Raw genomic sequence first — 17,257 nt, forward strand, 5'->3', positions numbered from 1 at the left:
TCATACTGCCCTGCACTGATCCACCATACTGCCCTGTACTGAGCCACCATACTGCCCTGCACTGAGCCATCATACTGCCTTGCACTGAGCCACCATACTGCCTTGCACTGAGCCACCATACTGCCCTGCACTGAGCCACCATACTGGCCTGCACTGAGCCACCATACTGCCCTGCACTGAGCTGTCATACTGCCCTGCACTGAGCCACCATACTGCTCTGCACTGAGCAGTCATACTGCCCTGCTCTGAGCCACCATACTGCCCTTCACTGAGCCACCATACTGACCAGCACTGACCGTCATACTGCCCTGCACTGAGCCACCATACTGCCCTGTACTGAGCCGCCATACTGACCTGCACGGAGCCACCATACTGCCCTGCACTGAGCAATCATACTGCCCTGCACTGAGCCATCATACTGCCCTGCACTGAGCCACCATACTGCCCTGCACTGAGCCGCCATACTGACCTGCACTGAGCCACCATACTGCCTTGCACTGAGCCAACATAATGCCCTGCACTGAGCCGCCATACTGACCTGCACTGAGCCACCATACTGCCCTGTACTGAGCCGTCATACTGCCCTGTACTGAGTCACCATACTGCCCCGCACTGAGCAGGCATACTACCCTGCACTGAGCCGTCATAAGGCCGTGCACAGAGCAGTCATACTGACCTGCACTGAGCCATCTTACTGCCCTGCACTGAGCCAACAAACTGCCCTGCAATGAGCTGTCATACTGCCCTGCTCTGAGCCACCATACTGCCCTGCACTGTGTCACCATACTGCCCTGCACTGAGCAGACATACTGCCCTGCACTGAGCCGTCATACGGCCGTGCACAGAGCAGTCATACTGACCTGCACTGAGCCATTTGCTGCCCTGCACTGAGCCACCATACTGCCCTGCAATGACCTGTCATACTGCCCTGCTCTGAGCCACCATACTGCCCTGCACTGAGCAGTCATACTGCCCTGCACTGAGCCGTCATACTGCCCTGCACTGAGCCACCATACTGCCCTGCACGGAGCCACCGTACTGCCCTGCACTGAGCAATCATACTGCCCTGCACTGAGCCACCATACTGCCCTGCACTGAGCCACCATACTGCCCTGCACGAAGCCACCACACTGACCTGCACTGAGCCGTCAAACTGCCCTGCACTGATCCACCATACTGCCCTGTACTGAGCCACCATACTGCCCTGCACTGAGCCACCATACTGCCCTGCACTGAGCCAACATACTGCCCTGCACTGAGCCAACATAATGCCCTGCACTGAGCCGCAACTCTGCCCTGCACTGAGGCAACATACTGTCCTGCACTGAGGCACCATACTGCCCTGCACTGAGCCACCATACTCCCCTGCACTGAGGCATCATACTGCCCTGCACTGAGCCACCATACTGCCCTGTACTGAGCCACCATACTGCCCTGCACTGAGGCACTGTACTGCCCTGCACTGAGGCACCATACTGCCCTGCACTGAGCCACCATACTGCCCTGCACTGAGCCACCATACTGCCCTGAACTGAGCCACCATACTGTCCTGCACTGAGCCACCATACTCCCCTGCACTGAGCAGTCACACTGACCTGCACTGAGCCACTATACTGCCCTGCACTGAGTCACCATACCGCCTTGCGGTGAGCCGTCATACTGCCCTGCACTGGGCCAATATACTGCCTTGCAATGAGCTGTCATACGGCCCTGCACTGAGCCACCACGCTGCCCAGCACTGAGCCATCATACTGCCCTGCACTGAGCCATCATACTGCCTTGCACTGTGCCAACATGATGCCCTGCACTGAGCCACCGTACAGCCCTGCACTGAGCCGCCATACTGCCCTGCACTGAGCCACCATACTGCCCTGCTCTGTGCCACCATACTGCCCTTCACTGAGCCACCATACTGCCCTGCACTGAGCTGTCATACTGCCCTGTACTGAGCCAACATACTGCCCTGCACTGAGCCACCATACTGCCCTGCTCTGTGCCACCATACTGCCCTTCACTGAGCCACCATACTGCCCTGCACTGAGCTGTCATACTGCCCTGTACTGAGCCAACATACTGCCCTGCACTGAGCCACCATACTGCCCTTCACTGAGCCACCATACTGACCAGCACTGAGCCGTCATACTGCCCTGCACTGAGCCACCATACTGCCCTGCACTGAGCCACCATACTGCCCTGTACTGAGCCACCATACTGTCCTGCACTGAGCCGCCATACTGCCTTGCACTGAGCCAACATAATGCCTTGCACTGAGCCACCATACTGCCCTGCACTGAGCCGCCATACTGACCTGCACTGAGCCACCATCCTGACCTGCACTGAGCCACCATACTGTCCTGCACAGAGCCACCATACTGCCTTGCACTGAGCCGTCATACTGCCCTGTAATGAGTCACCATGTTGCCCTGCACTGAGCCAACATACTGCCCTGCGTGTAGCCAGCATACTACCCTGCACTGAGCCATCATACTGCCCTGCACTGAGCCACCATACTGTCCTGCACTGAGCCGTCATACTGCCCTGCACTGAGCAGTCATACTGCCCTGCACTGAGCAGTCATACTGCCCTGCACTGAGCCATCATACTGCCCTGCACTGAGCCATCATACTGCCCTGCACTGAGCCGTCATACTGCCCTCCACTGAGCAGTCATACTGCCCTGCACTGAGCCACCGTACTGACCTGCACTGAGCCACCATACTGCCCTGCACGGAGCCACCATACTCCCCTGCACTGAGGCACCATACTGCCCTGCACGGAGCCACCATACTGTCCTGTACTGAGCCAACATACTGCCCTGCACTGAGCAGTCATACTGCCCTGCACTAAGCCACCACACTGCCCTGCGCTGAGCCATCATACTGCCCTGCACTGAGCCACCGTACTGACCTGCACTGAGCCACTATACTGCCCTGCACTGAGCCACCATACTGCCCTGCACTGAGCCACCATACTGCCCTGCACTGAGCAGTCATACTGCCCTGCACTGAGCCACCACATTGCCCTGCACTGAGCCATCATACTGCCCTGCACTGAGCAGTCATACTGCCCTGCACTGAGCCACCATACTGCCCTGCACTGAGCAGTCATACTGCCCTGCACTGAGCCACCGGACTGACCTGCACTGAGCCATCAAACTGCCCTGCACTGTGTCACCATACTGCCCTGCACTGAGCCGTCATACTGCCCTGCACTGAGCCATTTTACTGCCTTGTACTGAGCCACCATACGGACCCGGAACTGAGCTGTCATACTGCCCTGCTCTGAGCCACCATACTGCCCTGCACTGAGCCGTCATACCGCACTGCACTGAGCAGTCATACTGACCTGTACTGAGCCACCATACTGCCCTGCACAGAGCTGACATACTGCCCTGTTCTGAGCCACCGTACTGCCCTGCACTGAGCAGTCATACTGCCCTGCACTGAGCCACCATACTGCCCTGCACTGAGCCACCATACTGCCCTGCACTGAGCCAACATAATGCCCTGCACTGAGCCGCCACACTGCCCTGCACTGAGCCACCATACTGCCCTGCACTGAGCCGCCACACTGCCCTGCACTGAGCCACCATACTGCCCTGCACGGAGCCACCATACTGACCTGCACTGAGCCACCATAGTGCCCTGTACTGAGCCATCATACTGCCGTGCACTGAGCCACCATACTGCCCTGCACTGAGCAGTCATACTGCCCTGCTCTGAGCCACCGTACTGCCCTGCACTGAGCCGCCACACTGCCCTGCACTGAGCCACCATACTGCCCTGCACGGAGCCACCATACTGCCTTGCACTGAGCCACCATACTGCCCTGTACTGAGCCGTCATACTGCCCTGTACTGAGCCACCATACTGCCCTGCACTGAGCCACCATACTGCCCTGCACTGAGCCACCATACTGTCCTGCACTGAGCCACCATACTGTCCTGCACTGAGCCACCATACTGACCTGCACTGAGCTGTCATACTGCCCTGCACTGAGCCATCATACTGCCCTGCACTGAGCCACCATACTGACCTGCACTGAGCCATCATACTGCCGTGCACTGAGCCACCATACTGCCCTGCACTGAGCAGTCATACTGCCCTGCTCTGAGCCACCGTACTGACCTGCACTGAGCCACCATACTGACCTGCACGGAGCCACCATACTGACCTGCACTGAGCCACCATACTGTCCTGTACTGAGCAGTCATACTGCCCTGCACTGAGCCATCATACTGCCCTGCACTAAGCCACCGTACTGACCTGCACTGAGCCACTATACTGCCCTGCACTGAGCCACCATACTGCCCTGCACTGAGCAGTCATACTGCCCTGCACTGAGCCACCACATTGCCCTGCACTGAGCCATTATACTGCCCTGCACTGAGCCACCGTACTGACCTGCACTGAGCCATCATACTGCCCTGCACTGAGCCACCAGACTGCCCTGCACTGAGCAGTCATACTGCCCTGCACTGAGCCATCTTACTGCCCTGTACTTCGCCACCATACGGACCCGGAACTGGGCTGTCATACTGCCCTGCTCTGAGCCACCATACGGCCCTGCACTGAGCCGTCATACTGCCCTGCACTGAGCCACCATACTGCCCTGCACGGAGCCACCATCCTGTCCTGCACTGAGCCGTCATACTGCCCTGCACTGAGCTGTCATACTGCCCTGCACTGAGCCACCATATTGCCTTGCACGGAGCCACCATACTGTCCTGCACTGAGCCATAATTCTGCCCTGCACTGAGCCACGATACTGCCCTGCACTGACCATCATACTGCCCTGCACTGAACCACCATACTGCCCTGCACTGAGCCACCATACTGACCTGCACTGAGCCACCATATTGCCCTGCACTGAGCCACCGTACCGCCCTGCACAGAACAACCATACTGACCTGCACTGAGCCGTCATGCTGCCCTGCACTGAGCCACCATATTGCCCTGCACTGAGCCACCATACTGCCCTGCACTGAGTCACCATATTGCCCTGCACTGAGCCACCATACTGCCCTGCACTGAGCCACCATACTGTCCTGCACTGAGCCGTCATACTGCCCTGCACTGAGCAGTCATACAGCCCTGCACTGAGCCACCGTACTGACCTGCACTGAGCCATCATACTGCCCTGCACTGAGCCACCATACTGCCCTGCACTGAGCAGTCATACTGTCCTGCACTGAGCCATCATACAGCCCTGCACTGAGCCACCGTACTGACCTGCACTGAGCCATCATACTGCCCTGCACTGAGCCACCATACTGCCCTGCACTGAGCAGTCATACTGCCCTGCTCTGAGCCGCCATACTGCCCTGCACTGAGCCATCATACTGCCCTGCAATGAGCCACCGTACTGACCTGCACTGAGCCACTATACTGCCCTGCACTGAGCCACCATACTGCCCTGCACTGAGCCATCATACTGCCCTGCACTGAGCCACCGTACTGCCTGCACTGAACCATCATACTGCCCTGCACGGAGCCACCATACTCCCCTGCACTGAGGCACCATACTGACCTGCACTGAGCAGTCATACTGCCCTGCACTGAGCCACCACACTGCCCTGCACTGAGCCATCATACTGCCCTGCAATGAGCCACCGTACTGACCTGCACTGAGCCACTATACTGCCCTGCACTGAGCCACCATACTGCCCTGCACTGAGCAGTCATACTGCCCTGCACTGAGCCACCATACTGACCTGCACTGAGCCACCATACTGCCCTGCACTGAGCCACCATACTGACCTGCACTGAGCCACCATACTGACCTGCACTGAGCCACCATACTGCCCTGCACTGAGCCACCACATTACCCTGCACTGAGCCATCATACTGCCCTGCACTGAGCCACCGTACTGCCTGCACTGAGCCATCATACTGCCCTGCACTGAGCCACCATACTGCCCTGCACTGAGCAGTCATACTGCCCTGCACTGAGCTACCATACTGCCCTGCACTGAGCAGTCATACTGCCCTCCTCTGAGCCACCATACTAACCTGCACTGAGCCATCATACTGCCCTGCACTGTGTCACCATACTGCCCTGCACTGAGCCGTCATTCTGCCCTGCACTGAGCCATCATACTGCCCTGCACTGAGCCACCATACTGCCCTGCACTGAGCAGTCATACTGCCCTCCTCTGAGCCACCGTACTGACCTGCACTGAGCCATCATACTGCCCTGCACTGTGTCACCATACTGCCCTGCACTGAGCCGTCATACTGCCCTGCACTGAGCCATCTTACTGCCCTGTACTGAGCCACCATACTGCCCTGCACTGAGCTGTCATACTGCCCTGCTCTGAGCCACCATACTGCCCTGCACTAAGCAGTCATACTGCCCTGCACTGAGCCACCATACTGCCCTGCACTGAGCCGTCATACTGCCCTGCACTGAGCCATCTTACTGCCCTGCACTGAGCCACCATACTGCCCTGCACTGAGCCGTCATACTGCCCTGCACTGAGCCATCTTACTGCCCTGTACTGAGCCACCATACTGCCCTGCACTGAGCTGTCATACTGCCCTGCTCTGAGCCACCATACTGCCCTGCACTGAGCAGTCATACTGCCCTGCACTGAGCCGTCATACTGCCCTGCACTGAGCCACCATACTGCCCTGCACGGAGCCACCATACTGTCCTGCACTGAGCAGTCATACTGCCATGCACTGAGCCGTCATACTGCCCTGCACTGAGCCGCCATACTGCCCTGCACTGAGCAGTCATACTGTCCTGCACTGAGCCACCATACTGCCCTGCACTGAGCCACCATACTGCCCTGCACTGAGCAGTCATACTGTCCTGCACTGAGCCACCATACTGTCCTGCACTGAGCCACCATACTGTCCTGCACTGAGCCATCATACAGCCCTGCACTGAGCCACCGTACTGACCTGCACTGAGCCATCATACTGCCCTGCACTGAGCCACCATACTGCCCTGCACTGAGCAGTCATACTGCCCTGCTCTGAGCCACCGTACTGACCTGCACTGAGCCACCATACTGCCCTGCACTGAGCCACCATACTCCCCTGCACTGAGGCACCATACTGCCCTGCACTGAGCAGTCATACTGCCCTGCACTGAGCCACCACACTGCCCTGCACTGAGCCATCATACTGCCCTGCAATGAGCCACCGTACTGACCTGCACTGAGCCACTATACTGCCCTGCACTGAGCCACCATACTGCCCTGCACTGAGCAGTCATACTGCCCTGCACTGAGCCACCACATTGCCCTGCACTGAGCCATCATACTGCCCTGCACTGAGCCACCGTACTGCCCTGCACTGAGCCATCATACTGCCCTGCACTGAGCCACCATACTGCCCTGCACTGAGCAGTCATACTGCCCTGCACTGAGCTACCATACTGCCCTGCACTGAGCAGTCATACTGCCCTGCTCTGAGCCACCATACTAACCTGCACTGAGCCACCATACTGCCCTGCACTGAGCCGTCATACTGCCCTGCACTGAGCCATCTTACTGCCCTGTACTGAGCCACCATACTGCCCTGCACTGAGCTGTCATACTGCCCTCCTCTGAGCCACCATACTGCCCTGCACGGAGCCACCATACTGTCCTGCACTGAGCAGTCATACTGCCATGCACTGAGCCGTCATACTGCCCTGCACTGAGCCACCGTACCGCCCTGCACGGAACAACCATACTGCCCTGCACTGAGCCACCATACTGCCCTGCACTGAGCCATCATACTGCCCTGCACTGAGCCACCATACTGCCCTGCACTGAGCCACCATACTGCCCTGTACTGAGCCATCATACTGCCCTGCACTGAGCCACCATACTGCCCTGCATTGAGCCACCATACTGCCCTGCACTGAGCCACCATACTGCCCTGCACTGAGCCATCATACTGCCCTGCACTGAGCCACCATACTGCCCTGCACTGAGCCACCATACTGCCCTGCACGAAGCCACCACACTGCCCTGCACTGAGCCGTCATATTGCCCTGCACTGAGCCACCATACTGCCCTGCACGAAGCCACCATACTATCCTGCACTGAGCCACCATACAGCCCTGCACTGAGCCAACATACTGCCCTGCACTGAGCCACCATACTGCCCTGCACTGAGCCACCATACTGCCCTGCACTGAGCAGTCATACTGCCCTGCACTGAGCAATCATACTGCCCTGTACTGTGCCACCATACTGCCCTGCACTGAGCCACCATACTGCTCTGCACTGAGCCACCATACTCCCCTGCACTGAGGCACCATACTGCCCTGCACTGAGCAGTCATACTGCCCTGCACTGAGCAATCATACTGCCCTGTACTGTGCCACCATACTGCCTTGCACTGAGCCACCATACTGCCCTGCACTGAGGCACCATACTGTCCTGCACTGAGCCAACATACTGCCCTGCACTGAGCCACCATACTGCCCTGCACTGAGCCATCATACTGCCCTGCACTGAGCCACCATACTGCCCTGCACTGAGCCACCATACTGCCCTGCACGTAGCCACCACACTGCCCTGCACTGAGCCGTCATACTGCCCTGCACTGAGCCACCGTACTGCCCTGTACTGAGCCACCATACTGCCCTGCACTGAGCCACCATAGTGCCCTGCACTGGGCCGCCATACTGACCTGCACTGAGCCACCATACTGCCTTGCACTGAGCCACCATACTGCCCTGTACTGAGCCGTCATACTGCCCTGCACTGTGCCACCATACTGCCCTGCACTGAGCCCTCATACTGCCCTGCACTGTGCCACCATACTGTCCTGCACTGAGCCACCATACCGCCCTGCACTGAGCCACCATACTGCCCTGCACTGAGCCACCATACTGCTCTGCACTAAGCCCCCACACTGCCCTGCACTGAGCCACCATACTGCTCTGCACTAAGCCCCCACACTGCCCTGCACTGAGCCACGATACTGCCCTGCACTGAGCCACCACACTGCCCTGCACTGAGCCACCATACTGCCCTGCACTGAGCCACCATACTGACCTGCACTGAGCCACGATACTGCCCTGCACTGAGCCACCACACTGCCCTGCACTAAGCCACCATACTGCTCTGCACTAAGCCACCATACTGCCCTGCACTGAGCCACCACACTGCCCTGCACTAAGCCACCATACTGCTCTGCACTAAGCCACCATACTGCCCTGCACTGAGCCACCATACTGACCTGCACTGAGCCACGATACTGCCCTGCACTAAGCCACCATACTGCTCTGCACTAAGCCACCATACTGCCCTGCACTGAGCCACCATACTGCCCTGCACTGAGCCACCATACTGCCCTGCACTGAGCCGCCACACTGCCCTGCACTGAGCCACCATACTGCTCTGCACTAAGCCACCATACTGCTCTGCACTGAGCCACCATACTGCCCTGCACTGAGCCACCATACTGCCCTGCACTGAGCCGCCACACTGCCCTGCACTGAGCCACCATACTGCTCTGCACTAAGCCACCATACTGCCCTGCACTGAGCCACCATACTGCCCTGCACTGAGCCACCATACTGCCCTGCACTGAGCCACCATACTGCCCTGCACTGAGCCGCCATACTGCTCTGCACTAAGCCACCATACTGCCCTGCACTGAGCCACCATACTGCCCTGCACTGAGCCACCACACTGCCCTGCACTGAGCCACCATACTGCTCTGCACTAAGCCACCATACTGCCCTGCACTGAGCCACCATACTGCTCTGCACTAAGCCACCATACTGCCCTGCACTGAGCCACCATACTGCCCTGCACTGAGCCACCATACTGCTCTGCACTAAGCCACCATACTGCCCTGCACTGAGCCACGATACTGCCCTGCACTGAGCCACCATACTGCCCTGCACTGAGCCACGATACTGCCTTGTTCGTTTGGTGGATGAAGATGCGGAATGTACATTTGCTGGATATTGGAACTTTGAGGAACAAGTAGATGAAGCAGCTCTTTGGCTTCAAACCCTAACTTCACTTAATCTGTAAGCATTTCATTGTCCATTTGTTCTCCATGGAGAATGAAGGAGCTTAGGGGTCAGATGCTGCTAAAAGGTGATTTGCTGTATGCCCTTGATGCCTACAAATTAAATATGACCATCTCAATGAGTTTTGAAGTTAGCCGCAATGATATTGCAAGAAGCCAATGTTGACCAAAGGGGAACCATTCATTGTGCAGCTTCCAAGTGTCCGATGTGAGCCACACATAGAGTCGTCGAATCATAAAGCACACTACATCACTTCATCATCTGTTCATGCAAGTAGAATGATGGTCTATATTGAATGCTGTGAGATGTTGTGTATTTGATATCACCCTTGGGTTGGAAGGATGTTGGAGTGCTGGAGGCACTCCCTGTCTGATGGCATTGTGTGGTCCTTGAGCTGGCACAACTCCTTCACCAAGTTGCTGCACATGCTGAGCCTGAATGTGGGTGGATGGTGCAGACATGTCCCTCATGATCAGGGTGCAGCATCCCTCACAGTTAGAGAAATGTGCGAAGACTTCACCTTCAGGGCTCACCACTAATGACTGTTCAGAGAGTTAGGAACCTCTTTCACGCCCTCTTCACCCATTTTAGGTCTTTTCCACCAAGATTGTTCAGCTGTGCAGCTGGTGATATGTTGGTGTCTATAGCTGTGACCTAAGAAGGTAACTTTGGATGCAATGGGAGCTGCAGATAAGTGGGGGGTGAGGTGGTGAGGTAGGGATAGGGGAAGACAGGTAAAGGGTATGACCTGATTGGTCGATGGGAATGATGAACCTGATTGGTAGCTGGAAGGAAGGGTCAATCAGAGGAATGGAAGGGAGGAGAAGGGACTGGAAAAGTTGTCATTTTGGAGGGGGCCGGGGGGAGATGGGAAGGGAGGTTTTTTGAAATTGGAAAACTCAGTGTTGACTCCTCTAGGCTGTAGGCTGCCCAGGCGGAAGATGTGGTAGATGCTGGACTCCAAGGCAGACAAGCAGAGGCTGGAAGAACACACCAGACCAGACAACATGAGGAGGTGGAGAAGTCAACGTTTTGGATGTAACCTTTCTTCAGGACCGGGAGTGGGTTGAAAGGGAGCTGTAGACAAAGGGAGTGTGGGGAGAGGGGTGGGGTGGGGAGATAGGGATAGATGAACATAGGTAAAGGGTACGACCTAGGGACCTGGAATCCATGTTGAGAACTCCCAGAACAACCTCCATTTAATTATATACCACTGGACTCCCATCTCTGTTGACTCTGCCCTATCAATAGGACAGGACATTGTCAGGATGATGATGATTGTGTCTAGCACTTTGCCTGTAAAATATGATTGAGTGAGTTGACAATTCCCAGTTTTATTACAAAGCCAAATATTGGGATGGAGTACTTTACAGGTTGAGTGAATACTGTGCTATTAATATTTCCAGTGCTGAAGTCAATTATGGGTGGCACGGTGGCACAGTGGTTAGCACTGCTGCCTCACAGCGCCAGAGACCCGGGTTCAATTCCTGCCTCAGGCGACTGACTGTGTGGAGTTTGCACGTTCTCCCCATGTCTGCGTGGGTTTCCTCCGGGTGCTCCGGTTTCCTCCCACAGTCCAAAGATGTGCAGGGTCAGGTGAATTGGCCATGCTAAATTGCCTGTAGTGTTAGGTTATGGGTCAATGTATGGGTGGGTTTCGCTTCGGCGGGTCGGTGTGGACTTGTTGGGCCGAAGGGCCTGTTTCCACACTGTAATCTAATTTAATCTAATCTCAATTCTGGTTTATCCAGTTCTTTCCTTTTCAACTTTTCTGTAAACATTTGGTGCAACTGAATGTCTCGCTAGGCTATTTCAAAAGGTTTTTAAGAGTCAACTAGATGGTTTAGATTGGAGTAGTACGTCGGATGATGCAGGTGAGAATGGTACATTTCCTTCCCCCAAGGGGAATGTTAAATAGTGATCATTCCAGTCATGTTTCATGTGAGAATCATTCACCAAAATTTTGAAGTTGACCAAAGCATTCATAAATGGAGAAATTATCAACAACACTGAACTTTTTATAACTTACCTCAGCATGAATCAGAACTACCACAAACCAGGCAACACACTGGTAACCTTTCTGTACCCTCTCAAAGCCTCCAAATCCTTCTGTACACAATATTCCAAATGTAGCCAAATTAAGGTTTGATTCCGCTGAAATGTGGGATGCCAATTTTTATCCTCTCAGCCCCGTCCAATGAAGGCAAGCACCTTCTTGACAACCTTATCCACTTGCGTTGCCTCTTTCAGGGAACTGTGGACCTGAATGTCTAGATCCTTCTGTATGTTAATTCTTCTCAGAGCTCCTCCATTTACTATATACTTGCCTCCATTAGACCTTCCAAAACGCATCACCTCGCATTTGTCAGAATTAAATTTCATCTGTCATCCCTTCACCCATTTATCTAGCCCATCTATATCCTGCTGTATTCTTTGGCAATCCTCCTCAGTATGCGTAGCTCCCACAACCTATGTATTGCCCACTAACCTACTAATCAGACCACCTATATTCTCCTCCAATTCACTTACATACATTACAATGAGCAGGGGCCCCAGCAATGACCCTTGCGGAGCATCACTGGTCACAGATCTCCAGTGAGAAAAACACCCTTTTACCACTACTCTCTGCCTTCTGTGACCAAACCAGTTCTGTATCCATCTTACCAGCTAACCATGGATCCCATGTGACTTTGCCTTCTGTATCAGTCTGCCATGAGGGACCTTGTCAAAGATCTTACCAAAGTCCATGGAGATAATATCCACTTCCCTGCTCTCAATCATTTTCCTCAAAAAACTTAATCGAGTTTGTGAGACGTGACCTTCCCACACACAGCCATCCCTAATAAGTCCATATTTTTCCAAATGTGAGTAAAGCCTGTCTCTAAAAATCTTCTTCAATAATTTTCCTACCACCCATGTAAGGCTCATTGGTCTGTCATCTCCCAAATCATCCCAGCTGCCTTTCTTAAACAAAGGAACAGCATTGTTCATTCTCTGGTCTTCTGGGGCCTCTCCTGTGGCTAAAGAGAAAACAAAGACTTTGTACAAAGGTCCTGCAATTTTCTCCCTGGCCTCAGTATTCTGGCTAGTTCCCATCAGATTCTGGGGGCTTGTCTATCTTAATGTTTTTCAAAACACCCAACACTTCTTCTTTAAATATCAATATGCCCTATACATGTCCCACTCTTGACTCACCATTCACCGTGTGAATACCAATGCAAAATATTCATTAAGAGCCTTACCCACTCACTCTGGCACCCTGTATAAATTCCTTCTTTATCCTTGAGTAGGCTACCCTTTCCCTAGCAATCCTCTTGCTTCACATATATATGTATAAAATACCTTGGGATTTTCCTTAATCCCATTTGCCAAGCACGTTTCATGGCCCCTAACTCTTTGGGACAGTGCTGGTCTAGCTTACCAGTGCTCTTTTTCAACTGACCAAGAAATAACAGGTTCACCCTTCTGGGAAGACACCCAGATCTTTAGCATCTCCAAAATTTTCATACATTTTCAAGTTTTAGTCCTCATTAGTCAGCTCATACAGTACCTCCAAGATCTCTTCTCTCATTTTTTGCCAAACAGAAAAATCTAACTTCACCTTGAGAATATTTTGTTTCTGTCTCCTCACATGAGCTTTTGATGTTCCTCTTTATGTTTTTATATGTTTTAACTTTGTTTCTGCATCTGTGCACTGATGGCCTTTATCCTCCAGTTCCTCTTCTCACAGCTCTCCTTTACATCTGCAGCTTTCCTTTCTGTCTACCAGCCCAACTATGTCTTTCTTGTCTTCCTCCTTTTTGGTACTGCTTCCAGGTCAGGAGTCATCAAATCACATGGACTAGAATTTGTTCTTATACAAGACAATTACAATTGATCACTTTACATTTGATATAAACCCTTAAAAGCCCATTCTGGACTGTTTTGAGGAAAACAGTTACAGATTCTACAGAAACTTTAAATAAATTACAAAGTTTTTCTTGCTGTACTGCCGTCAGATCAAATGTTGCCACAATTATCATTAATGAGATTAGTTTAAATTCCTGATTTTGTTTTAATGAATTTCACAGTTGTGAGGGCGGGATTCAGCATTAAACTGGGACACTGATCCAGTACACCCCCACTACTCTACCATCTCTTACTCTGAGAAGTGTTATACAGCAGAATGCTGGATAATCAGAATATCGGGCACCTGGCATATTTCCTGTTCTCCTGAGGTTCCAGGTCCACTTAGTGCATTATTCAAGATGGGAAGAACCACACCATCGCTGTTAACTTCCTCCATCACTTGCACACGCACTTGCATCGTTGACAAAGATGACTATCTCTGTTCCATCTTTAGAGAAACTCACCTCATTGTAGTCTCTCAGCTTGATCTGCTGGGCTTCAAGTACCAGTGAGAGATGCCGAGATGGGGGCTAGGGGTGCAGTGTTGTGGTGGAATAGCCTTCCCAGGTGTACACTCCATTCAGCTGGTCACTGCAGCCTCAAAAATCTAATTCCACCCCCCTCCCCCCCCCCCCACTGGATGGAAGGCCTGGATTCAAGTCTCACCTGCTTCAAAGATGCGTAATAACATCTCTGAACAGGCTGATCAGAAAATTCTTCAAAAATCCAAGCTTCAGTTGAGCCACCCTGACCCTTAATCCTTTTAATTAGAAATCTTTGCATTGATTGTTGAGATTGACAGTTCAAGTCTGTGATCCATCACTATCTCACTGATTAGTCGGGGAACTCCCAAGTAGAGTGCTAAGGTCATGGTTTATTTGAATACCCTGAGCAAAGTCTGCTGCAGGTTCCAACCAATCCCTTAGCCTTGAGCTCACCTGATTTAGCAGCAACTCGGTCTTGAAAATTTCATCTATTATGCTTGTGGGTTATTCTTATAGACACATATGGAGTCATTGATAGACTCATAAACCATATTGTCATTGGTAAAAATTATGGAAAAAGGCAAGAAATAATTTGACCAGTGGCTGTTCAATGGAATGCAAAGCCATGATACCATTGGCAACTATATAGAGCATTTTAAATGATCCGTCTGCAATAGCCCAGGGATAGTTCCTCTGGGCTGTACAGAATTTATGGACAAAGAGCTAGAATGAAAGTGAAAATACAATTGGAGCAACATGGCACCTACCTGTCTGTGCGTTGTAAATGGTCATGAAGAAGCCTCCCCCAATCCCCATGTTGTGTGCATTCATGAGTCCAATACAGAGCAAACTGGCAATGGCAGCATCCACAGCCGAGGCATTCTGCCTCAGAATATCCCTGCAGTTAAGGGATTGAGAGATTTATAAGCACTTCAACAACAGGAGGACATTCAGACCTTGAGCTAGCTCTGCCAATCAATGGTTAATCTTAACACCAAAATCAGATGGGCCATTGGGTGGAGGAGTGATGGATGGAGTTTAATTTAGATAAATGTGAGGTGCTACATTTTGGTTGGGAATATCAGGGCAGGACTTATACACTTAATGGTAAGGTCTTGGGGAGTGTTGCTGAACAAAGGGACCTTTGAATACAGGTTCATATTTCCTTGAAAGTAGAGTTTCAGGTAGATAGGACAGTCCTTTTATTCCTGATGAAGGGCTTTTGCCCGAAACGTCCATTTTGCCTGTCCTCGGATGCTGCCTGAATTGCTGTGCTCTTCCAGCACCACTGATCCAGTGAAGAAAGTGCTTGGTATGCTTTCCTTTATTGGTCAGTGCGTTGACTATAGGAGTTGGCAGGACATTGGAATACTTTTGGAATACTGCAGGACACTTCTTCAATTATTCAATACTGCATTCAATTCTGGTCTCTGTGCTATAGGAAAGATTGTGAAGCTTGAAACATTCAAAAAATATTTACAAGGATGTTGCCAGGGTTGGAGGGTTTGAGCTATAGGGAGAGGCTGTGGACAGTTGGAGGCTGAGGGGTGACCTTATAGAGATTTATAACATCATGAGGGACATGGATAATGTGAATAGTCAAGGTCTTTTCCCCAGGATAGGGGACTCCAAAATCAAAGGGCATAGTTTAAGGTGAGAGGGGAAAGATTTAAAAGGGACCTAAGCGGGTCCCTTTTTCACTCAGAGGGTGGTACATGTATGGAATGAGCTGCCAGAGGAAGTGGTGGAGGCTGGTACAATTACAACATTTGCCAGGCATCTGAATGGGTATGTGAATAAGAAGAGTTTAGAGGGAGATGGGCCAAATACTGGCAAATGGGACTAGATTCATTTAGGATATCTGCTCAGCATTGATGAGTTGGACCAAACTGCCTGTTTCTGTGCTGTACATCTCAATGACTTTGATCCTAAGTTGCCTCCTGTCCTGTATCAACCTAAATAAATCACTGCCTCAATAACAACATCATGGGATTAATATGATTCAAAGCTATATGGATCAAGTTGAGACCTGTACTGGACTGACGTTGTTACATATTTAATGTTGCTTAGTGGCCCTAGGTTTTGGAAGGTTGTGGAAATTACATCAACTTTAGTGTAAACACCAGAATTTTTTTTTTAATTTGAAAGTTCACTGTGGATATTAAAGATTTTTTTTAAGAAGGATGGTAGAAGTCACATGCCTGCTGGTTTTGCTCCGGCACCCATAGCTATTGCTATCCCTTTATCAAAAGCACTCAACATTTCCTTCTTGTTTACTTCTTCCTACAGCATGGTTCCTGTTCAGGGAAATGTAGACGGCTCCCTCTAGCGACTTCTTTCCCCTACTAATCCTCACCTCCACCCAAACTGATTTTACTCCTGATCTCATAAACGAAGATAATCTCTAACTATTGTACAAATGCTTTCCTTGATCAATAGTATTGTTTCTCCACCATTACCAAATTTTCCCAATTGTTCTTAAATATACCCCAAATATTCAGGTTTCGATCCTTGTCATCCTGCAGCCACATTTCTGATGTAATTATCAGATTATATTTATTTACTTCAGTACAATTGTTAAAATTAATTCTACGCACATTTCGCTACAGAGCCTTTCGTTGTGTCTTTTTGTTATAGTATCTGGTCTTGATTGTTGGCGTATTCCCAGGTTTTATTTTTCTCTCTACCCCATCTCTGCCCATTCTGTAACCCTCAATTTCCATATTACTATTTTCCTGTCTCACCTTGTCTTTACCCTTGGATATATCATCCACACCTGATCTCAGGACCACAGCATTTCATTTAAAACCCTCTCTATTTCCCAAGTTACGTAGTTTGCAAGCTCACTCATCCCATCATAATTCAGTTGTAGACATTCCCAACAGTACAGTCCCC

General features: G+C 51.9%; 1 protein-coding gene across 1 annotated transcript in view; it reads right to left on the reverse strand.

Moving 5' to 3' along the window:
• Positions 1-15,256, reverse strand: part of LOC122562432 (glutathione hydrolase 1 proenzyme-like) — a 117,547-nt gene extending 102,291 nt beyond the window's left edge. The window contains exon 1 of the mRNA XM_088000337.1: positions 15,130-15,256. Within this exon, the coding sequence (XP_087856463.1) occupies positions 15,130-15,193 (64 nt within the window). The 5' untranslated portion in view covers positions 15,194-15,256. The remainder of the gene's footprint in view (positions 1-15,129) is intronic.
• Between the last annotated feature and the right edge of the window lie 2,001 nt (positions 15,257-17,257).

Source organism: Chiloscyllium plagiosum, unplaced genomic scaffold (assembly GCF_037043375.1).
Source record: "Chiloscyllium plagiosum isolate Xiang-an unplaced genomic scaffold, Cpla_swu_hap1 HiC_scaffold_24, whole genome shotgun sequence".
NCBI classification, from domain to species: domain Eukaryota; kingdom Metazoa; phylum Chordata; class Chondrichthyes; order Orectolobiformes; family Hemiscylliidae; genus Chiloscyllium; species Chiloscyllium plagiosum.